The 24,937-nt window shown below is 38.1% G+C and overlaps 1 protein-coding gene across 2 annotated transcripts in view; it reads right to left on the bottom strand.

Moving 5' to 3' along the window:
- Nucleotides 1-24,937, bottom strand: part of fam184ab (family with sequence similarity 184 member Ab) — a 151,849-nt gene that overhangs the window by 8,171 nt on the left and 118,741 nt on the right. For both annotated transcript variants that reach the window (XM_041976202.1, XM_041976203.1), the window contains exons 17-20: nucleotides 16,975-17,159; nucleotides 9,747-9,893; nucleotides 4,040-4,157; nucleotides 1,682-1,786 (exon numbers count right to left, since the gene is read on the bottom strand). In XM_041976202.1, coding sequence (XP_041832136.1) covers nucleotides 1,682-1,786; nucleotides 4,040-4,157; nucleotides 9,747-9,893; nucleotides 16,975-17,159 — 555 coding nt within the window. The remainder of the gene's footprint in view (nucleotides 1-1,681; nucleotides 1,787-4,039; nucleotides 4,158-9,746; nucleotides 9,894-16,974; nucleotides 17,160-24,937) is intronic.

Here is a 24,937-nt window from a genome sequence, read left to right as displayed (position 1 = left end):
CTTTAAAGGTGTTGCATTTTAAATGTGCAGTTGTGCACATTATTTATTGGCTAATATTCTGAGACCATTATATAATCTATGCCAGTGGTTCCATATCTGCTTCCTTAAAGATAGTGTTAGATTAGTAGAAAATTAAAAAAAATAACTTGAAAACGTAAAAAAATTTCAACAATAGTTTTCAGCCGATTGGAAAAAATAATAACCTATGGCATCATATGAAAAATGCTACTGTACTATGTAGTTTTAATAAACTCGAACAAACTGGACTTTTCTTGTAATACCACTTTATACCAGTGGATGGAACATGAGTCACTATAGAGTCCAATCTAGCCTGGAACCAGCAGAATAAAAGGAAACATTAACTCTGTGGTGGGAACCATGGTCCTCGAAGGCTGCAGTCCTGCAAGTTCTCCATGTGTCCCTGCTCCAACACACGTGATTCAAATCAAATGGATCCAACAGTCTATCAAGTTCTGCATGGTGCTCATTAATTTGAATCAGGTGTGTTGAAGAAGGGATGCATGGGGAAAAAGCAGGATGAGAGCCAAGGTTCCCTACATTAGCTGAACAAACTGCCAGCTATGACACGAGTGTTAATGTTTGTTACCATGTTAGTGCTACAAATCAAGAAAAGCTTATAATGTAAACTGTATATGTGTAAAGGTAGCCGTGTTAAAAATGAATGGACATACATCTGGACTGGAAAATCTGCATATATAAAGAGCAGGGATGTTTCTGTAGGGTATTTAAAGCACATCATTCAGCATTTCTCACAGCTGTAAATGTTCTATTTCAAAGATGTTGTTTTTCTGCATTTTAAGTGTTGCAAACACACACACCTCTGTGCAGGATGAACTTCATCATCATAAAAAGGAAACACAATAAAAAATATCTTTGATAATCTAGTAAATGTGTTTTAATTTTTGAAAACACTGCATGCCCTGTGATCTGGGACACCTGGGAGAGAAAACACTGGGCCATTTTAACCACAATAGTAAACAGTATCTCAAGATATAACTGTAAAAAAAGCTGTAAAAACATACAGAGGACCAAAAATACTTAAATAAGTCAATAAATAAAAATGCATTTACTTATTTCTATCTAACTTAGCTATTCATTTTACATTCATTGATGTATATTTTCCACATCAAATTATTAATCTAAATATCTTAATTAATTTCTACATGTATTTATTTCTGTTGGATTGGTCCTCTCCGGTGACCACTCCTGCTTTAAAACTACCTTAGAAAAGTTTGCCATACAGCAAAGTAAACAATAAACTAATAAATAAATGATTACATTAATAATGCAAAATTCTACAATAACTTATGAATTTATATGCTTATATATTTTTTAACATATTTATTTCTCTCTGATTATGATGTGTTTGCTCCTCCACAGATTTTGATGGGCTCTGTTTTACTTTAAAATAATTAATTTGCTAAATTATGAGTTTAACCCTGTTTTGTTTTTAACCTGCATTGACAGAAATATTTGAAAATGATTTTATGTTTTATGTTTGTGCTGTTACTGAAGCACTTTTATAAAACCTCCAGCGCTGAACATCCTGATGGAAATGAGATGATTTGCAGTGGATTTCATCTTTGCTGTGTATTCAAATAAAGCCACAGGCTCCTCAAGGTGCCACTGTGTGTGTTTGTCTCCAGATATGAAGACCTACCTTAATGAGCGGGTTGATAACTCCTACGTTTGGACTGGCGTTGAAAACTTTGTTGAAGTTGGTCTCCCTGTTGACAAGCTCCAGCTGGTAGAACTTCTTATCATCCTGGAGGAGAAAATCAAGTTAGCTGACAGCCAGCGAGGCTGCGGAAGACTCCGGGGAGAAGGAAAAGACTGAGAATCACACATTTAATGAGTTCTGGCTGCAGAATTTTCTGAGTGGTGCACACATTTGACACAGTTGTCGTACCTTTGTGAAAACTGCTTGCTGTATTTTGGACCTGATGGTTACCTCCAATATAAACTTTTCACCTCCTGCAGTCTGTGGATCTCAGACACAAACTGGCGACTCAAGCACTCTACTGGCAGCGGTACTTCATTGTGAAAAATGCAAACTGATTTATAAAGTCACCTTCATGTGATTCATGCAGTGGAACCAGAGACTCCCTGACAAACCAAATCCACATCAGTGTTAGTAAAGTGAGAAAAAACTCATCCAACCTCCAAGTTTGCGCCTCCATATATTTATTTTGTAGAAAGCAGAACTCCTGCAGCTCGAATAAACAGATTTATCTTGTTTTCCTTTGGACAAGGTTTAAAGTCTTTGGTTATTTACCTGCTGGTTTAGACTTTGACTTGCCAGGCTCAGCACATCTAAATCGCTTTCATTCTCATTAGCATTTTTTCTTTCTTATTGATGTCCCACTTTTGTAAATTTCTAATATCCCAAACATGTCTGTAGCCAGGAGATAATAAATTTAAATACACAATGTTCTGAAAATGCTTCAAGGGCGTGTGAGTCAATTTCCTCATAAAATTCAAGGAACACTGATGGGTCCATTTTAGCTTCCTGGGTCCCTGCCAGCAACTTATTGTCACAGTGAGAGCTGACAGGAACTCAGATGCAGGAACTCAGGAGGAAGCCAAATAAAGGGTAAAAGTAAACTTTAATAATGACAGAGTAGAAGAAACTAAGGGCCACTGAAGGAAAAAAAGAAAAAGGCCCACACTGAAATCCAAAAACAAACCAACACGGCAGATGAGAGGAAACAGGAACGTGGATGAAGGCAACCGACCACCTGGCCGGAGGAGTAGAAACTGAAGGGCTAATAACCCATGAACAGCAGAGGAGAGGTGAACAGGAACCGAAACCAGGTGAGACAATAACAGGGCCATATCTAACTGATGTGAACAAACAGAAGCAATAACACTAAATCCAAGATGAACCTAAGTAGAAGGTATTGGCAGAAACTGTAAGTAGAAACCATGAAACCAAGGCTACGTTCACACTGCAGGCGAACATGCTTCAAATCAGACTTTTTTTCCCCTAACTGACCACATCTTTACAGTCTAAACATCACAGATCAGTTTGTTTTTTTGCTTTTTCAAGACCCAGACCACTTTCATATGTGGTTCTAAATCAGATACATATCTAATGTTTTGCAAAGAGTCTGAACGGTCATGTCGCGCATTTCATCTGATTCTTAGGTCATTTAAATCAGAGACAATTATTTGTCTGAGGAGGTGTAAACACAGCGTGCTTCGTGTGACGCCATTTGTTCATACTAAACAACCACGCAATTCAGCATTAAAGCAACACAACATAACTTCCCAACCTTAAAACTCTGTTTCTGACTCATTTTGATGGCACAGTAACATTAATTCCTCTGCAGCATCCTGAGGCTGAGAAACCACCATCCTAGAGCATCACTGCATCACACTGGCAACTAGATATCAACGCATTGGCCATTTTGAACTCTGCACCATGGCTGATTCATTAAAAAAACTCAAGAGGACATAATGAGGAAGAGAAAAAGAAAACATGAAAGAGCAAAAGATAAAACAAGAGCCATCATCGGTGGCTCAGAGAAGAGACAGGATGCAAGACAGATGTCTAATCAGCTTTTGTTAGGGGGCGCAAAAACGTGAAAATCTGCACCTGTTGTGTGAACGTAGCCCAAGAGACAAAGTTAAAACCGGAACCCAAAAGCCCACAAACATGTCACTGGCAGGCTGAACATACTCACTATGGAAATGTGTATTTTCTTATCACACAACTCAAAAATCCTTCACCTTGACTTGTAGCTCGATGTAGACAGCATGAACCATAAATATTTCATGCTTGTCTCATCAACTGCATTTCAAGCACAGATAAACATCTATTTTATTTCAGGCCGGCAGCACATTCCCAAATATTAGGAAGCACAATTTAGGGCAAAATGAGCAGAAATTGTAATCATGATTCTTTGAGAAGCAAGAAAAATTGTATTTCTAATTGTAAGTGTATTGTGTCAGTGTTCATTGTGTACATTATGTACTTCTATGACATTAAGGATTGATGTCATTGGCAGCTACTTACCACCAGTTTTTTGACTAAAGTTTCTCTCTCAGAGACCATTTCCTTTAGCTCAGCGATAACCTGCAGATCTTCAGGACGACTCTCTCGGTTCCTGAACTTCTCCTCTGTTCCTTCCAGCCTGAAGTTACAAAAAATACATATCTGGATAATAATCAAACTACTCATTTCATTTCTGTGGCAGCTAGCTGAGCCGTCCCTAAGCTGTCAGAAGCAGAGCACATGCTAAGGACTATATCTCTGGCATTTATGCCACCGTGTGAAAAGCCTGAGCAGCAGGAAAACTTGTCTCTCTGATAAGCTGCAGCATCATTGAGGAACGGCCAGACATTGGTCTGATCTGCAGCTTTGATTGCATCGTGTTTGTCACACATTTTCTGCAGCTGAAGCTCAGTTTGAGACTAATTCTGACTGTAATACAATGACATTACAACAACTCCTGAGTGGAACAATGTTTTTAGCGCATTAGATTTAAAAATGTACATAAAATCAATTTCTTTTAAGTTACTTTACTGAGTTAATCATTTATATAGCCTCTGATGGAGATAAAAATAGATTTTGTCATGTCAGTCAAGAGTATTAGTCTTAACCCTTTAATTTCATGCTCTAATGTGGAATTGGTACAAATTGGTGGAAATAATATGGAGGTAAAAGTCTGGTTATTTTACACTAGACTTCACCGAACAAGACGACCCTAACTGGAAGTGTCAGCGGTGAGCTGATCAGCCACAAATGCTCCAAAAATGTCTGCAGAGAAGCTGCAACAAAGTGTTCATGGGGATTGTCTGGAATCTTTCATTTTTGGTAAACTTGCAGTGTGTAATAAAACTCTGAGAGTCTCAGGGAGGGTTTGAGGTGCTGGAATCTACAGGTTTTTTTATCCTGGCTGTCAGAGTCCGTTCAACCCCCCCAAACAAATCACTAAAAACATCTGTGAACAGAACTCAGAAGAGCAGACAGATCCAAGAATCTAATAACTTGAGTCCTTTCACAGAAACAAAGTGCTAACATGAACTAAAAGACTAAGCTGCTACACAGCGTTGGCTTGCTGTGTTATCCTCGCCTCGTTTTCTTTTGCCTCAGACTCTTCTTTTCTTAGCTGCTTTGAAACTACAATATAAATATAAAAAAGAAAGAAATCTTAAAGTATTACATAAATATGTAATTGAGAACTGTACTCCTCATGGAAATCTAGTCATTTTTACTTATTAAACTGTTTGCAGTTACTGACATTTTGATTTCCTAGCTGGAGAATAAATAAAGTGTGACAAACTCAAATGAATGGCCGACATGTTTACCAACTCCCAGAGGATGAAGCTGCAAGGCGCAGAGCCCAAACAAAATATTCAAATATTCATGAAACTTAATCAGAGCAGCTATTTCAGTGAGGTAGGAAGGAGGATGAAGTTGCCGTCATCACTGTGATTAATTAGGAAGAACAGGACCAAACTTGTTAAGATAGATCTGTGTTGTAGTTAATTAGATGAGAGAAGGTGCGTCCTCTTGTACTAAACCCCCAGAAAGGCATCTTTAGGGAGTAGAGTGAAGCCAGAAAGTAAAGAACTGCTGACTATTAAAGATAGTTTGTCCTCTGGACAAACACAGACTAAAATTCTTCATGTTCAGCTTGTAAACCTCAAGGCTGAGACTTTAACAGGAAATAAAAATATTTTTTTACATGAACTCAGCATCTCTGAGATGTTAGAACAATTCATACCAGAGACGTAATGTATGAGGATTTTATGTCTAGACATCATAAATAAAGTAAACAAAAGTAAGATGAGCATGTTTTGCTCCAGCAGGTGGCGCTGTGCTCTCAGCAGAACCAGAATAAAAGGAGGTCAGGTCTGTCGCTACATGTTTCCTCATCTTCTGACTCACACAGCACTGCATGCTTCTCTAACTGGTCTCTTTTTTTCTGATCCATCTTTCACTGAAACTGTCTTTATGATTGTGGTCTTGGTCAGTTTTTTCCACGCTTTGACATCGGCAGCTGCTCACCAGCAATGAAAAAAAAACTGCTCTTCTCTTTTTCTCTTTCAGTGTCTTCTCCTCTCTCACTTTGCTCCTGCAGTTTCTCCAGCTACATCCTCTCACTCCCCACTGAACAGCTGGCTTCACCCTGCGCCTGGCTTGACCCGCCTACAGTTTCCTTACAGCATGTCATCATTAGTACAACCAACCCCCGTGCTTCATCTGCAGACACATCAGACCCCCTGATCACTTTCATTTCAGTTTAGTTCAATCTGAAATCTGGCTGGACACCTCAGGTGCTACCTTATGTGGTGGACAGATTACTGGAGGAGGAGGACAGAAATGTCTTTTCAGAGCATGGATCACCAGTGGCACTACATCAGATTGAAGTTAAATTTAAAGTGCCTAATAAGTCATATTTAAAAAAAATATTTACATTTGGCTGCACGTTTTTATAAGAGATTTTTGTGCCTGTGCAAGAACACCTAAAGGCTAATGTAATGTTAGCTGAAGCTACGTAGAAGCGCTAATCTATTTCTATGCTAGCACTAGATTAGCTTTAAGATGATGTGTGGAAATCATGTCATATTTAGTTTTCAGTTAGTGTATTTAGGGACTACACATCAACTCAGTTAATCAATATTTTAATTTTGGAGCTGAAAATAAACTATAAAGGCTCTCAACAAGTATGTGAGTATGTTACTTAGCGTTGACTAAGCTAGATCAACATGATCCAGGTGCATTTAAACAGCAGCCTAGCAAGGCTTCTAGATGATTTTAAGTAACTACAGCATGAAAATGTGGAGAAAAGTATTTTTATAGAAAAATGTAAGAATGAAGGGAGGACACAGATCAGGCTGAGACACACCCCAGCCCCAGTATCAGTAACCCTGACAGCTCCCAACATGAAGCTAGCTACACAAGTCATAGTAGAAGAAAACCAGAGGAAGATGTAATAAGATCATAATGACTGCTGCAACATGTAATTTAGAAGAAATCTGCAGGGATAGGCACACCTGGAACTGACAATATGAGCTAAACAGCTTAATCAATTAAAAAAAATAACGTTTTAAAGGCTTCTTACTATGAACAAAGTGGTGGTCAAACAAAGCACCACTTGGTTAAAGCTCAACAAAGATGTGAATTATGATGACACAGATCCTGATACATAAGAAAGATTTAAGCTTTCAATTAAAGAGAAACCTGTCTACCTGGAAATATCAAGTGGTTCATATGAGCTTCTACATGGCGAAGCAGATAGAAAATCCTGGGGGCTTAAACTACTTAGTGCGTGGATGGGCGAAAACAGTTAGGATTAGGATTCTTCGTAACAAATCCTGCAGTGTTTTTTTGCTCCTATAAGTAGACATTTGGGTGGTTTTACAGTATAGCATTGTTGTTATAAACAACAACCTGCTGTTTTACTCCAGCATGGCCTAGATTCTTTATACAAGCCCAGTTTTTATCATCTTCATCAAAAAGATGGAGAAACTCCTGATGAAGAAAGCAAAAAACATCAGCTCAAGTTAAAATTAGCTCAATATTGCTTAGCAACCTTGTTCTTGGCGGGTAAAACAAGAAAGCAGCCACAATTTTTATCACCACCAGGAGCTTTAATTTACCCACAAAGCATTAGAAGTTAATGAAGAGAAACTAACCAACTGAATGGAAGTGCAAACCTTTAACCAGTGATCGCTACAAACTAATCTCCTTTGGATCACAATGAAATGGGTACAAGTAACTTTTCATAAAATCCTTGGTTTGTTCTCCCTATTTTATGACTTCATGAGGAATCCTGAACTAAGATTGCTGACTTTTAAAATTAAACTAATTGGGACAGCCCAAAAACAACTCAAATGTAAAGCATTTTTCAGCGATAAAGAACATGTTGCCATAAACTCTGGTCTAAAATGAGCTAGCTGGACCACCACTTTGTTTTATGCACATTATGAGGCAAGTGTGAGATTACATGAATTTAATAGTAACTATAATTTCTCTAATGTGCATTTACTGTCTCTGCTCTGTAGATGGCATTTCGGCAGCACGTAGCAGTGAAGATGTATAGGCTGTATAGGCATGTATAGGCAACTTCTCTGTTTTACAACACATTTGGTTTTATTGACTTAATAAAACCTTCTTTATCTTTTGTTACCACCATGGTTCTGGTGTTTATTCCCAACCACAACCTCAGCTAATTTGCCCAGTTTAGTAAATCTGGTCCAATTTAAAGGACAGGAATCCTGTAAATGTGTTTTAATAGAATTTTTTTCCCTTTGTGTTTTGTTGATGAAGCGTATTTCCAGATGAATGCAGCCCAGGTACAGATCACCGGTGCACCAGCTGCTCGATGCTTGCAGTAAATCTCTCTTTGCAGCCTGTTTGTTGAAGCAGCTTTTTTATGCATCGTTGGGCTCTGTGCTGCTGTTTATTACGTCTGACGCGGCCGTTATGATGAACTGTTCATCACAGCTGCTTCTTATTTCTGCTGCTCATCACCAGGCTGACATGACAGTGAACCAAGCCTGTCAGGATGTGGTTGATTCTAGAGGATGAATAACAACTGGAAATGTGTTCAGATGCCGTACAGCCCCAACTGTCTTCACAAGGCAGTAAATATACAAGTCACTAATAAATAAATAAAAAAAATATGTGACCAGAAAAGAGGACTTTAAGAGATGTAGAAGATGCAGATGTGAAGATTAAAATCTGTTTATGCCAGTACAAAACCTGATAAGATCCGATCATCTATGGCAGGGGTCTCGATTTAAATGTTGGTCAGGGGCCAAATTCAGGACAATTTGATCTGAAGTGGGCCGGACCAGCAAAATAATGGCATAACAACCAATAATTAATAAAAAATATGATCACAACATTTACATGTTTTTATAAAACATCTTATAAACAACCTGAACGTTCTTGTGAATAATAAGTATAGTTTCAACAATATTTTGTCTGAGTTACACATTAACATTTTATTTCATTTTTATCATATATACATAAATATCTTTATATTCATAAATATACTGTTATCTATTGATCAACAGATATATACATATTTTCATTTCGATATTAATTTAATTATAAATTATAAATTTATAAAAGTTTTCAATCAATCAATTTTCTATTTATAAAATTCTATTTAAAATGTTTTAAATTTCATATATAAAACAATTTTTTTATTGCAGCTTATAGTTAATTTGATGTTTTTCTCATTTTTATTTATTCTTTTAATTTACATATTTTATTTATTTTACATATTTACTCATTTACATGTTTTGTGATCTGCATATAATTTAAAACATTTAATCCCAGGTATCTGAAACTGAAAAAACATGTATTTCACCTTCAAATCCCTAACTTGTCAAGAGCTAGAAGTTCCACATGTGTAGTAATCCTAACCACCTGACTCACCTCATAACACAGTAACCTCATAAAGTCAGACCTATTAAGTAAGAAAGATATAAATGTCCAAGCCTTGCAAAGGTTTTATATTGAAACATCATGTGGACAAATTAGGAATCACAGGTACTTTGATTAAAATAATTGTATTTAATGTAAGCTATGCCATTTTTGAATTGACTAAATTCATCCCACGGGCCAGATTAAACCTTTTTGCAGGTTGGTTTTGGCCCCCAGGCCATATGTTTGATACCCCTGATCTACGCTGACCTTCACATTTAGAAACGCCCTCTTTGGCTCCTCAAAGCCATGCAGTGTATTTTCGGTGTGAACGTACAGTATCTGAAGGGCAGAGATCTTGTCTTTGAGCACTTCCTGTGCTTTGTTGAAGTCTGACAGCATGTTCTGCGTCTCTCTGCTGTGGGCGGCGCTCAGCTCGGCCAGCTCCCTCTCGTGCCTCTTCGTCAGCTCCTGCTCATGAGCCCTGAGGAGACAGAACAGCCAGCTGAGTTTCTGAGTTTTCACTCAACATGATAAATTGGTTTAAGTTTGATGACACACACTTAATCAATACTGAAGATGGTAACAAATGACTGAATCTAAAATAAAATGACTATTTAAACACACCTTTTCTAAGCTGTTATGATGTTGAACATGCATTTAGATGCTTTATTCAGGTGAACTGAAAAGCCAGCAAGTATTCATAAAAAAGCACAATAACCAGATAATATTAATGGCCTGATGTGTAAACACAGTCTGTGTTGTAAGTGGTCAAGAGGCAGCTAATTTACTACCGCTGCTCCATAAGGCTGACATCTTTTTTAATTAGCTTAATTAAAAACCTTTAACACAAATCTTTTCTGCAAAGCAATCATTAACAACTGTTAGATTAATAGGAAACATTAAAAACAAGCAAAATTTCCCTTTGAAATCTAGTTTGAAGCATAATCTAATACAAGTAGCAGGGGATTTATTCATTAGTCTTGTTATTAGCACCTTTAGGGATGGAAGCGACAGAATAATTTTACTTTAAGTTGATCTGAACTTGTCTTTTCTCTCTCCTGTCCTCCTGCCTGTGACCTGCATCTTGTAACATATGCTCATATTTGATGCTGTTGATGTTCATCTGACATTAATTATATCATAAATTACAGGAAGAGACTGTAACAACCAACGTACAGAAGCCACGGCTGAGTCACTCCATGTATTTACTCGATTTTGGCTTAAGATGACGGCTCCAAAACAAGGAGTATCTCATTTGGTTAAATGCCTGTGGCCTTGTCTCCTCTCACCATCTCCTTATCCCATTTCCTAATTTGCACTCACTCGATTCCTCCCCTTGACCTTTCTCCTCACTTCTTAGTTGGTCCCACCGGAGCTGCAAGTGGAGGAGTTGAGGTCAGACACGAGGAGAGAGGAAGGGAGGTGACAGATATTTAACCAAATGACACGTTGCTTCTTGTGAGTCGTTATCTCAAACTGATGCTAATTACAAATGAAACATGACACAGCATCTAACCATTGTTGTGTTGCTGTAAAAAGATGAGAATTTTCAGTTTATATTTACATTTATCTTAATCTACGGTGTGTAACAACCCATTCACACAGATGCTGAAAAGACTTCTGGTAAGGATGCACATGTACATGCACATATAGCTCGTTCCTCCTGGTAAATTTAAGGATTGAGACGACAACATCAACATATCTGACTGTGAATGACTGAGAGAAACCAAGGAAATGAGTCTCTTGTATTTCTTCCCATTTCTTTAGCTGCATTACAAAAAGTGCCAAAGATAACACAGATTATCAGAAAATCTCATTTTTTTAGGTAGTTTCTCAAACATGGTAGGACTCAGCATCATGTGCTGCGTGTCCCTAAAGCAACGTTTCCAACTTTAAAACAGTTTCAGACTTGTTTTGATGGTACACTGAGATTCATTATGCACATTCCTGGAGTCGTAGTTGCCCTGCAGTATCTCGAGGCCGATTCATCCAAAAAAAAAAGAAAAAACACCCAAGAGGACATTATTGGAGGAAGAGAGGAAATGAAAGAAAGAAAGTGACAGAGCAAGAGATTAGACAAAAGTTAATATCTGACTGACTTTTATTGGCTGGAGAGAGCTCAGAGAAGAGACGGGAAACAAGACGGATGCTGAATTAGCTGTGGTTAGGGGGCACCAAAGTGAGACTCTCCCAATTTCAGAGGTGGGCCTTTAAAGCAAAGTACCTAAAACACAAGTCAGTTGTTCATATTTCTTTAGATGTTCCACACTTTGAAAGTCAGAAAATAGAATTTTTGGACAATAAAGTGATTCCTAAAGACCTATTAATGGAAAATCAGGCCTATCTCAACATGGTGTGCTACATGCCCTTATAACATTTAAGAAAACTGGACAATTGAAGGACAAAAGAAGAGGTTTCAGGCCTAAAACTATCTACAGCAGATGAACAGGGTCTGGAATGATGAAGAAGAAATAGGAACCAATCCAGCAAAGACTTGATTTAGGTCCTGAGAGATGCATCTGATCTATCTACTGGTCTCCAAAGCCACATCAGAAATGGTCTCTACGGAAGTGTGGCTGTCAAGAAGTCATTCTTAAGTAAGGGAAACAGGGAGAAAAGACCGAAGTGTGACACATGACACAAGAACTGGACTAAAATTCAATGACTGATGGAGGGATGAATCCTCCCCAGAGCCCATACCTCAACATTGTTGAAACATTATGGGCTTATCTGGACAGAGAACAGAATAAAAAGTAGAAAATATCCAAAGAAGAGCTTTGTGAAGTCCTTCAAGAAGCCTGGAGAACTATTCCTGAAGACAACTTAAGGAAATGAAAAGAAAGCTTATCTAAGAGGGTTCAGGATGTGTTGAAGAATAAAGCTGCTCAGACTAAATACTGACTTTCAGACTTAAATCGTACAAAACTATCTTCTTCATAAGTTAAACTTGAATTACAATATATTACACAGTACAGAGTGCATTTTGTCAAAAACAGATGACCTTGGTTGTGTAATTTTTCACAAACACATCACATGACGTCACGTCTGTAGCAGGAAGAAAAATCTTCACCTTCAAAGCTCCAGCACAGAGTGACGTATGAGGTGACTCAGAAACGACAGAGTTCATATTACTGTCTAAGCAGACATCGTTTCCATTTAAAACTTTATCTGGAACCTGCAGACTGAGAAATATAACTGAGTGCACCGCGGAGGAAATGTTGGTGAGATGAAAAAAAAGACGACGCATGAAAAAATGACTGGAATCATGATGCAGAAAGAATAAGAACAGCACATGACAAGAATGAAAATGTTAAATATGAAATACATGTGGAATAAATAATTAATCTTCTTAAATATGTTCAACTGAAGGATTTGCAGTGATGAGAAAAGAACTAAAGGCGCACTAGATGCTAGAAAATAGGAATGGGAGATAATAATAATGAAATGAGGAGAAGAAAAAAGCCTAAAGTGAGGAGACGGAGAGGAGGGATGATGGAGGGGGAACATGGATATCTGTCTGCCTCTCATTCTGACTGCGCCAACTCTCCCTGAGGGGCACACATCCCATCTCTCCCTGCTTCCTCTTTATTTATTTATCAGCCTATTTTTATCCCTGTGACCAGAATTCAGACAAGGAGTTACATAACAGAAGTGTGCTGTGCACGAGCCTGCATCAGAGAGGGAGGATGCGGGAACATGAAGGCGAGCGGCGCGCAAATTAACCAGAAATAATGGAGCAACATGAGAGCAGCCATCAGACAAACACACACACAGACAAACCGTCAAAGACAGAAAATACAAGATGATTGATTAGACGGAGTAGCTGGACCACATTAGCAGTACAGGACTTCTTGAAAAAAAGGATATGCAGCAGGAGACAGCTAATTATACAGCAGAGTCATGAATAAGTCTCACATCTTCTAATCAATAAGTTCCTGATAGAAGTGAGACAGAGGGAGGCTGAAACTGTGTGTGTTAGGGATTTGCCTAGTTCATGCTTTTCTTTCCCTCTTTTATCTCGGGGTAATGTCATTAACACTCGACCAATGAGGGATTTTTGAAACTATCAGTGAGCAACACACACTAATGACAGGTCTGCTGCTGGTTTCTGTGGGTTCGGATCTGTGTGGGCTCTGGAGGAAGGGGCACAGGTGTCAAAGATAGCCTGAAAATGTCAGTGCTTTTAAAGATGAGGAAGGATTGTTTAATGGCCTCGTTTCTAGGATGCATGTCAGCTTTTTTTATTCAGGTTTGCCAGACAGCAGAGGATGACTACGCCCCCTGCTGTCTTCTGAAGGATGCCCCAAGGACCATTAAAAGGGATGAGGGAGCCTACACTCATCACACACCAGGGATACCATCCTTGTCAAGGTGCCAGACATCAGGGGGGTGTAGTTGTCTTCATCTGTCTGGAAAACCTGAATAAGAACATCTGAGACACGTCACAGTAACATCACACGACCCTTCTGATGAAGGCTTCAGGAAGTAGCCAAAACCTATGAAGGTATGTTTTCCTCTGATGAAATTTAAAGATGCTTCTCTGCATCTTCTGTGTTCTCCAAGCACCTACAATCCGTTGCACATGTTAAAAGATAATTCAAGGTTATAGTCATTTCATTTTTTTGTTTGTTTCCATCATATTTGTTGTCAACGTTAAGTTGTTGACATCATAATGTTCCATCAAAGGCGAGGGAAGTATAAACTCAGTTTAAATGGCTGTTTTGGACCCATGTAGGTGGAATGTAGCCATGGCTTATACCCACTTGTGAGGATTGATTGTTTTATAACAGGAAAAGGAGGAAGGAGTCTGTACAAGCTTTTTTAAGATGCAAAAACTGTTGTTTTTTTAATATGTGAACCTCTTTTGCTGCCATCCTGCATTAAAAGTGCTATATAAATAAAGTTTGATTTGATAAAGCCCTATTTACACCAGTAGGTCCAGGATGGTACGGGATGATTCAGTGTGGTTTGGTTTGGTAAATCCTGATTTCTGACATTTTTTCTACAGCCATCCACACCTTTATCCAGTAGGCGGCATATCGGCAGAATACCCATACATGCGTCAGCTATGTAATATGATGTAATAGTAGCACAACATCTTCCTTGAATAAAAATGAAGAAGAATGCGACACAGAAACAAAGAAGGATCATGGTGGACTTCCAACAGTTAGTGTTCTTTCTTCTTGGCATGTGGCTTTAAAACACAAAAAACCCATGGTATATTTAAACATGGTAATGACTCTTTCAATCAATCAACAGTTTGCAGTGTGTCAAGCTCCTCCCCCACTTTAGGTCGGATTGGTAAGATTGGGGCCCCAACAGAAGGATTAAAAAATGGGACAATTTGGGTCAGATATTGTAATCTTCAAGTTTTTGCCTGTGAAAATATAAAAAAAATGTGTACTGACCCATACTGTACCGAACCAGACCTGTTCAGTGTTGTTTTTGGTAGGTATCTTAGTTTTAGTCACATTTTAGTCATTTCTAAGTTTGATAGTTTTTGTCTAGTTTTAGTCAAATAAAAAAAAAGTATTAGTTTTTAACAAATTAATTTAGGTCAATAATACGTATTAAAAGGTAGAATCAAGGCTGACAGGTTATAACAAGTAATTCATAAAACAAGTTAACTGTAATCCTTTTGCATAATAACCAGATCCTTTACCAGACCTACAGCTTTAGCCGAGACTTTCCCATCAACAGGGATGCAACGCTGCCGTGCAGAAACCTTTTATTTCTATATTTCATCTTTTTTCATGAATTGATGCCCTATCATACAAAAATGTCACACAAGCAAATAGCAGATCTATAAGTTCAACATATAGCAACACATTGTGAGCTTGTTTGGTTATTCTCATCAGTAATGACAAAATTAAAAGGAATAGTTTTAGACTTAGAAGATTTCCCAGCCAACAGCAAATAGATCTACTTAGGGAATCAATTACTCCAAAAAACCAAAGAGCAACAACATCCTTACTTTGGTAACTGTGGCTTTATTTCTGAGAATTTTCTGAAGAGCAACACTCCACCCTGAACATACACATGCCCAAAATATGAGCAAAGGATGAGGAACACATCCTCAACTTGACCTGGTCTGCCAGTGAGATTATGATGTATTATAGTTAAAATATGTCCATATATCGTTTCGTCGTTTTCAACCACCAAACCGCTTCGTCGATGCTCCACCACCATGATTCATCTATGAATGAATAAAGTGCTTGACTGTGTGAGCTGCACATCTGGCGGTGGGCGTGGCCAAGGTGCAGCAGCATTGCTAACTGACAGATTGTGCTCACAATAAGCAGAAATGTCGTGCATTTTTAATGTCGAACAATCAGCCCTTGAACATTTTCGTCTCGTCAACGAAATCTCACAAAGGTCTCGTCATGTTTTCCTCATCAGAGAGCCATTTTTAGCTCGTCACTGTCTCGTTATCGTCATGAAAAAAAAGGTTTGTCAATTAAATAAATTCGTCATCGTCATCAATGAAAACAACACTGGACCTGTTGGACAAAAAGGGGCTTAATCTTTCAAGAAGGCATCATTAACTCTTTTAATGGGGAAGAAGGAAGTTTTGGAAGATCTACCTTTGAAGTTCAAGTTTTCTGACACATTTTTTTGTTCTTATTAAACAAATTAGATTTAATTACTTAACATAATGCTTCAACATACTAGTAGGTGGATGTTTTTTTTAGCTTTGTGCTCTAATTCACTCCCTTAATTTTTGTTTGTGTGTCCAAAAGAGTCAGGATCGCGGTTTCCTTTTTTCCTCAAACAAAAACCTGAATGTCTTATAATTTAATTGAATTTAAATTTAAATATACATTCAAATTACTGGAAATAAAAAATGAAAAAGACACATCCAGATGTGTGTTTTCTTACATTTTATTAAATGGACTTTTATGTGAATTAATGCTTATTTAAAAACATTTCAGAAAACTTTTCAATAGTTTCAGGATATTCAGGATCAGCTGGGAACTTTGTTTTGGAGGATAATTAAAACCAACTTTGACAAATTAGTTGTGCAGGTTCTGGTTAGCTTGTATAACGCTGCTGATGGATCAGTTATAAATTTGTTTTCACTGCATAAAAAAAATAAATATGTGGTGTGACAAAGTAAGAAAAGTAGGAATCATGTGAGTCAAAGCTCATCACTTAGGTTTATTAAGATGAATGAACATTTATATAAACGAAGTTTAACTCTTTGTTTATTTGTTTTCTATCTTTTCTTTTTTGTATCTTTGCTTTGGTCAGATATTTTCTATTACAGACACAGCAAAGCCATCTATTTCCACCTGCTTCAGGTTTTTATGTTGAGTGCCAGCTCAGCGCTTAACTCACAGTATCATACATGGACCAGTCTTATCTTACAGGAGTGAATAAAAAGATGAGTTTAAAGCCTTGATTCCTTATTGTTAAAGTAAAACGCAAGACTGATCCAGCTGGAAAAACTCACATCGTACAGCCCAAACTGATCCACAAACACATCATTTATATTCAAAGTAAAAGAAAAAATAGACAAACGAAACAAAACAAGGCAGTCAAAGAGAAAAGGAAACTCGTACCGGATCTGCTGGTTGGCTTCACTGCGGATCTTGAGCACCTCTTTGCCCTTCAGCTCCAGTTCTTTCGTCAGGGTGCTGATGTTCTCGTTGAGCGTGTGGATCTGGTGGTCCAGCTGAGCGATGTGGTTCTTCCTCCGGGACACCTCCTCCTGCAGCTCAGAGATCCGGCCCAGCAGTTCACGCTCCTGTGAAAGAGAGCGGTTAAAAAAAGGATTTATATTTACTGATCTGAGCTCGGTTTGCAGAGTATAAGATGCTGATGGAGAAATCTCACAGATTCTCTCCACAACTGTTCATCATGTCTATTGTGAACTTGTGGTGGTGCGGAAATGTCAGAAATAGTATTTTATAACAAATAATAGAATAAAGACCCCAAACACTCCACTGCCTGCATGTCAGGCGTTTTGGGACACTTGAGGGTAATCTGTAAATTCTAGCAACAGAAAATCACCCAAAGCAACAGAAACTACATCCTACACACTAAAATGTTAATTAAGAGTTTGAAAAGAAAGCATATGTAATATGCTGCAAAACATGGTGCTTATTAGCTAACAAGTTGGTTATGCAAGTTTGTTTCATAAACCTTAATTAAATTATTTTATCTGTTACATAACTTAATTAATACACGAGGGTTTCAGTTTGAAGTTTCGACTTTCAAGAACAGCTCGGCTCTCCAACCTGCCGAATGGTTTCATGTAAACATGACCAACACTTCAGATTACTCACGACCACCTGCTGAGCCGCTCTGCAGTGACGGGAGGCGTTTCTGTCGAGGTTTGAGAAAGAGAAAATGAGCAGCGATGCTCACAGCTAGTGGGGTGGGGAGTTAAGGGTGCGTGGGTTCAACGCCCACATAAAACACTGCTTTCACAATGACTCCATTATCCAATTGTCACTTCAAGATATGACTCACAGCTGAAACTTTAGGTTATTTCTGTTCCGTAGACCATCTGTAGAAAGAGCCAACAAGTTTTTGCTTTGTGTTTATATATATATATATATATATATATATATATATATATATATATATATATATGTATATAATGTTTCTGCTTGCTGCAAAAATCTCTTTTAACTTGCCTCTATGCCAAGACCTGAGTTCATGTATCCAAAAGCCATAATCTTGTATAATCACGTCACATTCAAAAGCTTGTGTCTCTGGCTGGCATCTTAAGCTTGATGTTATTGGTTGAGGTTTAAGGTCCATAAGCCCGACAGAGCAATTAGGCACAGTAAAGACAAGGAAAATGGATCTTTAATGACTAATTTAATCCTCTTACTTTTCATTTCATCAGCATTCTGTCTAGGAGGAGAGCTGGAGCAAAGACCTGCAGCTAAAACATGTATACTTTAAAATTCAGATTTGAAGATTGACATTAATAATAGGACTGCTTTCTGATATGTGGTTTTCTACAACAATACCAAGAAGAAGTCCTGAAAGAAACATCATGTGGTGCATTTTTTAAGGGCAAACTGGAGTTTGAGAAATCTAAAAACAAACAAAAAAAAATAATAAAAAAAACGACATCCTTGTGATTTCAGTTACTTGTGTGAACATGTTTTCCAAGGATAGAAATTTCATTTAAAAAGCTGTTGATGTGTCAAAATTCAATTTTCTCTCCACAAGTGAAGCAAATCTGAAATGAAAAAAAAAGCTGATAAAATGAAATGTGAAACAGATATCCTTCCGTTTACTGGTTTGAAGTAAATAAACTACTGCATAGTGTCATCACAGGGTGGAAGTACATACAGTAGTTGTAATTCAGTCTAAGAATTAGTAGTCATCTCAACTAGAGATAAGACCTAGAGGAGGATAAAAAAACCTGTGGTTGACCAGACAGGTTAATCTGTGGTTAAAGGACATGTAACTGAGGCTAATTTTGTCTTCCTTTAGGTAAAAGACAACCCGTTGTCCCCAGCTTATGTCCCATCCATCATTGTGTTTGTGTTTCCTGAGAAAAGAAGGCAAAAGGATGATCTGGAAATGTTTGAAAGATGACAGCAAGCAAAAAAGAGAAGAGTATAAATTACATTAAGGTTTTTAAAAATGGTTTTGTTCATTTGTTGAATTCTTGAACAGACATGTTAATGCAACATGAAATGGAAGCAAAAACATTCACGTGTAATCGGGACAACAGTCAATAAGTTTATATATATAAGTCACGTTTTATGTGACGCAGCAAATGAACAAGAAAAAACAAAACAAAAAACAACAATTTCTCATAGTGTAAATGCCACCTCGGTGAAATTGGTTGGATATTCGACAAATTCAACCTTTACCGTGGATCACCATGTTGATGACAGTTTTCAGTGTAAATAAAAATTTGGACATATATTTTCCTTTGTGGTCTAAATAAATTAAACAGTCTTAAAATAGGAATGTTTTCTCACAGTAAGTATTAGTAACGTTAACACCTAAATATATCACCGGGACAGCATAATTTTTAAATGGTGTTAATGTTATCTGCATCTAAGTTTTCTTACTCAGTTTTGACATGAAGAGGAAAAACTTTGTTTGGGACACTTTCCACAGTTGAAGGTCTGATTCCCATCCTGCCATGAAATATTTAAAAGCCTCTAATCTGACTTGTATGTTTTTAATTCTGCTCCTGTGAAGTGCAATTGTCGATTGACTAGGTAGCTGGAAATGTCAAGGTAAGGTAAATTGGGTAGCAATATCTCCATCAGGTGGATGTTTTAGAGTTTTTTTAACCAGGAATTTGGAAAATCATACAGACTTTCAGCACCAACAAACACACTTTTGTCGAAATATCGCTGTATGACTTGACCTGACTTGAACTGGTTTGGAAAGTGTTAAGTCCGCAAGCACCACCCCTGATGAGAAACAGTTAATAGTCACTATAGTGGGAGCAGGTCCCAGCTAGCTTTTTACCAGCCAACATGGTGGTATAAATGAACAATGTGATGTCCCTGAGAATGTTCTATAATTAAAATCTAGGGAATCTGAATAAGCAAAAACTGATATTGAATATATTCAGGTCCTCAAGTCATGCTATTTTAAAGAATATAAGATTTAATGAGAAAAAAAAACCTTTTAGAAAATGTTGTGGATGTGAGATGCGGATGAGAGAAGAATCCTCTCAAATGTAAAATGCTAGAGAAATATAACATAACAGATATTAGACGCAAAGAAATGCAGACAATAAAGAACAGACACTGTTAGATGAAACATGTTAAAAATTTAAACAAAAACAAAAGACAATGGGTAGAATCATACACACACACATATCCATACACTTCAGTCACTTCCTCCCCATGTGTGGAGTAATTGGACAAATAAAACCTGAATTAACGCAGCGCGACAGCTCTGCTGCTGAGCTCCTCCATCCTGATGATTCAACACAGCAAGTTACCATTAATGTGCTAACAGGGCTTCAGCATGATAAACAAAGGGCTGATGTAAACACACTCTGAATTTAAATGTAAATGCAGCACTTTTAACAAAGTAAATGTCAAAGGCACACAGCTAACTTTTTAATATAAATCCCAAAAGACATTTTTTTGTGAATCAAAGTTGATACTGTGAAATCCGCTGGCTTATTTTAAAGCAGGCAGAGAGAAACGGAACTAAAAATAGCTGATAGTAGAGGGGCAGAGAGGATAAAGTCGCTTCCAATTCAGGATGACCAAATAGTGACCTTCTTGTCTGAGATAGATAACATAACTGCAATGTTCCCAATTCAAATCCTCTGCTGCGTGTCGTCTCCTCACTCCGCCTTCACATTTTTATATACGAGTCTCTTCTGCAGCCAGAAAATTGCCCACAAAGCAAAGCTTTCACACACAGGAAACAAGCCCACTGCCAGACTATGTGTAAAAGGATAAATGAGGAGGTTGCATATGAAAAATATATTTATAAAGACAGACTGTGAGAGTAAATTTGGTCTTATTTTAGTCATAACAGGAAAAAGTGACCAAGGCTGCCCTTTGCCACCGATTCTGTTCTTACATAACTTGTATGGACAGAATTTCTGGGTGCAGCTGAAATGTTAAGGTGATCCGGTTTGGTGGCCTCATGACTGGGTCTCCTTTTTCCAGATGATGTGGTTCTGTTTGCACCATCGGGCCGTGATCTCCAGTTTTAGTTCACAGCCAGGTGTGAAGAGGGTGGGATGAGAACCAGCACCTCCAAATTCGAGACTATAGTCCTCAGCCAGAAAATGGTCGAGTGTGCTCTCAGGGTCGCGAATGAGGTCCTGTCTCAAGTGGAGTAGTAGTTCAAGTATCTCAGGGTCTTGTTCATAAGTGAGGGACGGGTGGAGTAGGAGATCAACAGATGGAACGGTGTGGCATCTGTGAAGAAGGAGCTGAGCAGAAGTTTTTAGTTTACCCTCACTTATGGTCATGAGCTGTGGGCAGTGACTGAAAGAAAGAGATCGCGAATACAACAGACTGAAAAGAGTTTCCTCCACAGGGTGGCCGGGCTTTATCTTAGAGATAGAAAGAGAAGCTCGATCATCCGGGAGGGGCTTAGAGTACAGTTGCTGTTCCTCAGCATCGAGAGGAGCCAGATGAGGTGGCTCAGACATCTGGTCAGGATGCCTCCTGGACGCCTCCCTGGTGAGGTGTTCCGGGCATGTCCCACCAGGAGGAGACCCCGGAGAAGACCCAGGACACGCTGGAGGGACTACATCTCTTGGGTGGCCTGGGAACGCCTCAAGGCGAGCTGGCAAATGTGGCCAGGGAGAGGGAAGTCTGGGCTTCCCTGCTTAGGTAGCTACGCCTGCGACCCGACCCCGGATAAGCGGCAAGAAAATGGATAGATGGATGGATGGATGGATGGAAAAAGTACAATAATATCACCAGAGTATAAAAAGAAAAACACCTACAATTAGCTGTTCACCTTTACACAACAAAAGCAGTAAAATATGAAGAAAATCAAGCTGACAAACTTGTATTTGTCCTCTACAGATCAAATCATTTGTGTTTAATAAACCCAAAAATGAACGAAACTCATCCACCTAAGAGTAAAACTCTTATTATATATTTGATAAAATATCAAAAATATTAAAAATAAAATATTGAGGCGCTAACTGCACCTCTTTGTAACACATCCAGTTTACAGAACTGCTTTTACAGCCGAGCATTTAACTGAAGCATCCTGTGAAAGTAGATGGGTCTCAGCTAAGAATCCACATTTTGCTGCACGTGCTACAGATTTACTGTAAGACTGACAGGCAGTTCAGACTGTAACACTTGGAAATTAGCCTTTATTGACACCCCATCGCTTTGGCAGCTAAGGATGAGGAGGACTAGTGGTGGGGTACAGCGGGAGTAAAGGCAACCAGCTGTGTATCTGAATCACAAGGCGACGAAGGAGGAACCCATGGTGCTGGGGGTAATTAGGATGATTTACAAGCTATGGTAACAAGGCTGCCTGCAGTGAAGTTGTGATGTGTAAACGTGTAGCAGGTGATGGCTACATCATCTCATACTAGCCACGTTTGATTAATTTATTCATACTAAGGAAAAATCTGCATCGTAATGCATAATGACTTTCATCACTTTCACTGCATCACTAAATAAATACTCATATATTTGCTTTACAAATAAACTTGCCTTAATACAAATATGAGCAGACAATAGTGAACACTTCCGGGATGTAACAAACAATTTTGGAAAGGTTTAATACTAATATATATATTTTTTTAAATCCATTATCTGTTATTCTTTAAAATCTAAAATACATTTTAAATAAAAACAAAAAAAAAACAAAAAAAAAAAAACATGTTTTTTTTCTTTTTGACAACAGTCTGCAAACATCTGGAAACTGAGGAGACCAGCTGCTTAATTTATAAGAGCAGGATGCTGTCCCATTCTTGTCTGATATTGGATCCTAGCTGCTCAACAGTTCTGGAGGGACTGGAAAAGTAAGTGGTACTAAAAAGAAACAGCTGAAGGAACATGTTGCAGCTAGTTAACCCGTTCGTACCAGATGTCCCATGGGTGGGACGCAACAAATAGATATGTATTTCACTCTGTCTCCCTTCCAAGTAGCTATACGTTATATACCATCTGAATGATGAATACCAGTGGATCCCAACCCATTTTCCTTGAGGACCCCCTTCATGCATATACTAAATAGCCGTGGACCCCCTGCCCCACCCCGTGCTGAAACCATACTTGGTCTTATGCTTTCAAAAGTGAGATTCTGTGTCTTCTGGCTGAATCCTGTCTTTCCATAAAGCCAAAGTTAAATTAACAACATATAGCTTTATTATTATTTTTCTTACAATAGGACAATGTGTGAACATTAATCACAACAGCTTTGAATATTCAAAGCTTTAGGGACCCCCTGTGTTCTTTAGGCGACCCCTTGGGGGGGTTCCCGGATCTCAGGTTGGGAACCACTGATGTATACCATCATCACTGTAAATTCATGCTAAAATCATAAATGTAAACACTTTTTAACACTATTTAATTTTGAAGCCATATTGTACTCCAGTAGCAGATGATACTGCAACAAAATCAGTTCGGTTACATCAGCAAGGGTCCAGTAAAAATAGTCCAGTACAATAATTGATCCAAAACAAGTCTTTTTCATTAAAACCCTTTAAGGTGAAGCTTGCCTGATTTTAAAGGGTAAGTTAGTTGGGTATAGATCAGTTACATGGTTTGGTATGATAAGAGCACCTCAGAGATGTAGAGTCTCTTCAGAAGAACAGATTAGCAGAAATTCAGCAATTTGCAAAAGCGACAGCTACAATTTGTGGAGAAATTTCAGGAAAATGTTCCACAACATAAAATACCAAAGATATTGAATATTCCATCGTCTGCTGAACACATGGTAGCCAAAAGATTAAAAGAATCTGGAGACTTCTGGTGACATAAACTGCTGAAAACCAGGTTTGGATTATCATAATCTTTTGGCCCCTCAGCCAGCACTGCATCACAGAAGCACAGGTTCAGAGGGCTCAGAAACACAGTGAACTGTGTTTCTACAAACTCAGATTAAAGCTCTAGCATGCAAAGAAGAAGTCATATGCAAACATGTGCCATCTTCTCTGGAACAAAGTTAATTTAAGTTAATTAAATAAAAAGGGGACATTGTTATTTGTGATCTGATGCATCGAAATTCTTTTTTTTTTTTTTTTATTCATGGATGCTGTTTGCTCAAAACTAAAGAGGAGATTCCTGCATTACTGAAGATATGGGGAGTATTACTGCCAATGGAACTGAAAACTGTCACTCGGGAAAGACGCCATCACTGCTCAAAGAAATGTACAAGTCTTGGAGACACATCTGTTTTTTTTAAGGAAAAACCTTGCATATTTCAGCAAGACAATGCAAAACCACATTCGTCATTACAACAGCATGACTTTGTAGTAAAAATGTCCAGGTGCAGGACTGACCTGCCTGCAGTGTGTAAAACTAAAACACAACAAAGACAACCCAGAACTACTGAGTAGATATATCCTATATTTGACAAAAAAAGGGGCAAAATTGCTCCTCCACATCAATATTTTTTTATTGAATACTGAAGTGTGTCATACGTCTGAGATGTTTTCTATGCATTCAGTTTTTAAATTAGATCTTGGTGTCCCAACATCTTTTTTATTTTCCTTTTTCAGAAACTGGGTTTTATAAAATATCTAAAATTAAATCTTATAAGCTCTAAGAAATCAAACTGGTGTTTCTTCCTTCATCCTAGGGAGCTAGAAAAGAGCGAAGCTTCCTCATTTTCTTTTTTTATTTTCCCTTTATTTTGAAGACTATGCTTGCTTTTCTGTTGCTGAGGCAATCAATATACAGGCCTCATCCCTTCAGGACCAGCTCTGGCTAACTGTAAACCTTCAGAGAGAATTACAAATCTGTCTTTGCTTGCAAATTCCTTCTAAATTCCACAACAGTTAAAGCAATGAATAAGGCCCTCAGCCTTTCTCATTTGATAATATATCTGTGGGTCACTGTGTGTAATGGTGGGAAAGAGGTGTTCAGGAAG

This window comes from Melanotaenia boesemani, chromosome 22 (assembly GCF_017639745.1).
Source record: "Melanotaenia boesemani isolate fMelBoe1 chromosome 22, fMelBoe1.pri, whole genome shotgun sequence".
In the NCBI taxonomy this organism is placed as follows: domain Eukaryota; kingdom Metazoa; phylum Chordata; class Actinopteri; order Atheriniformes; family Melanotaeniidae; genus Melanotaenia; species Melanotaenia boesemani.
Note: the sequence above shows the minus strand (reverse complement) of the source record. Positions and strands in the feature narration are given on the sequence as shown.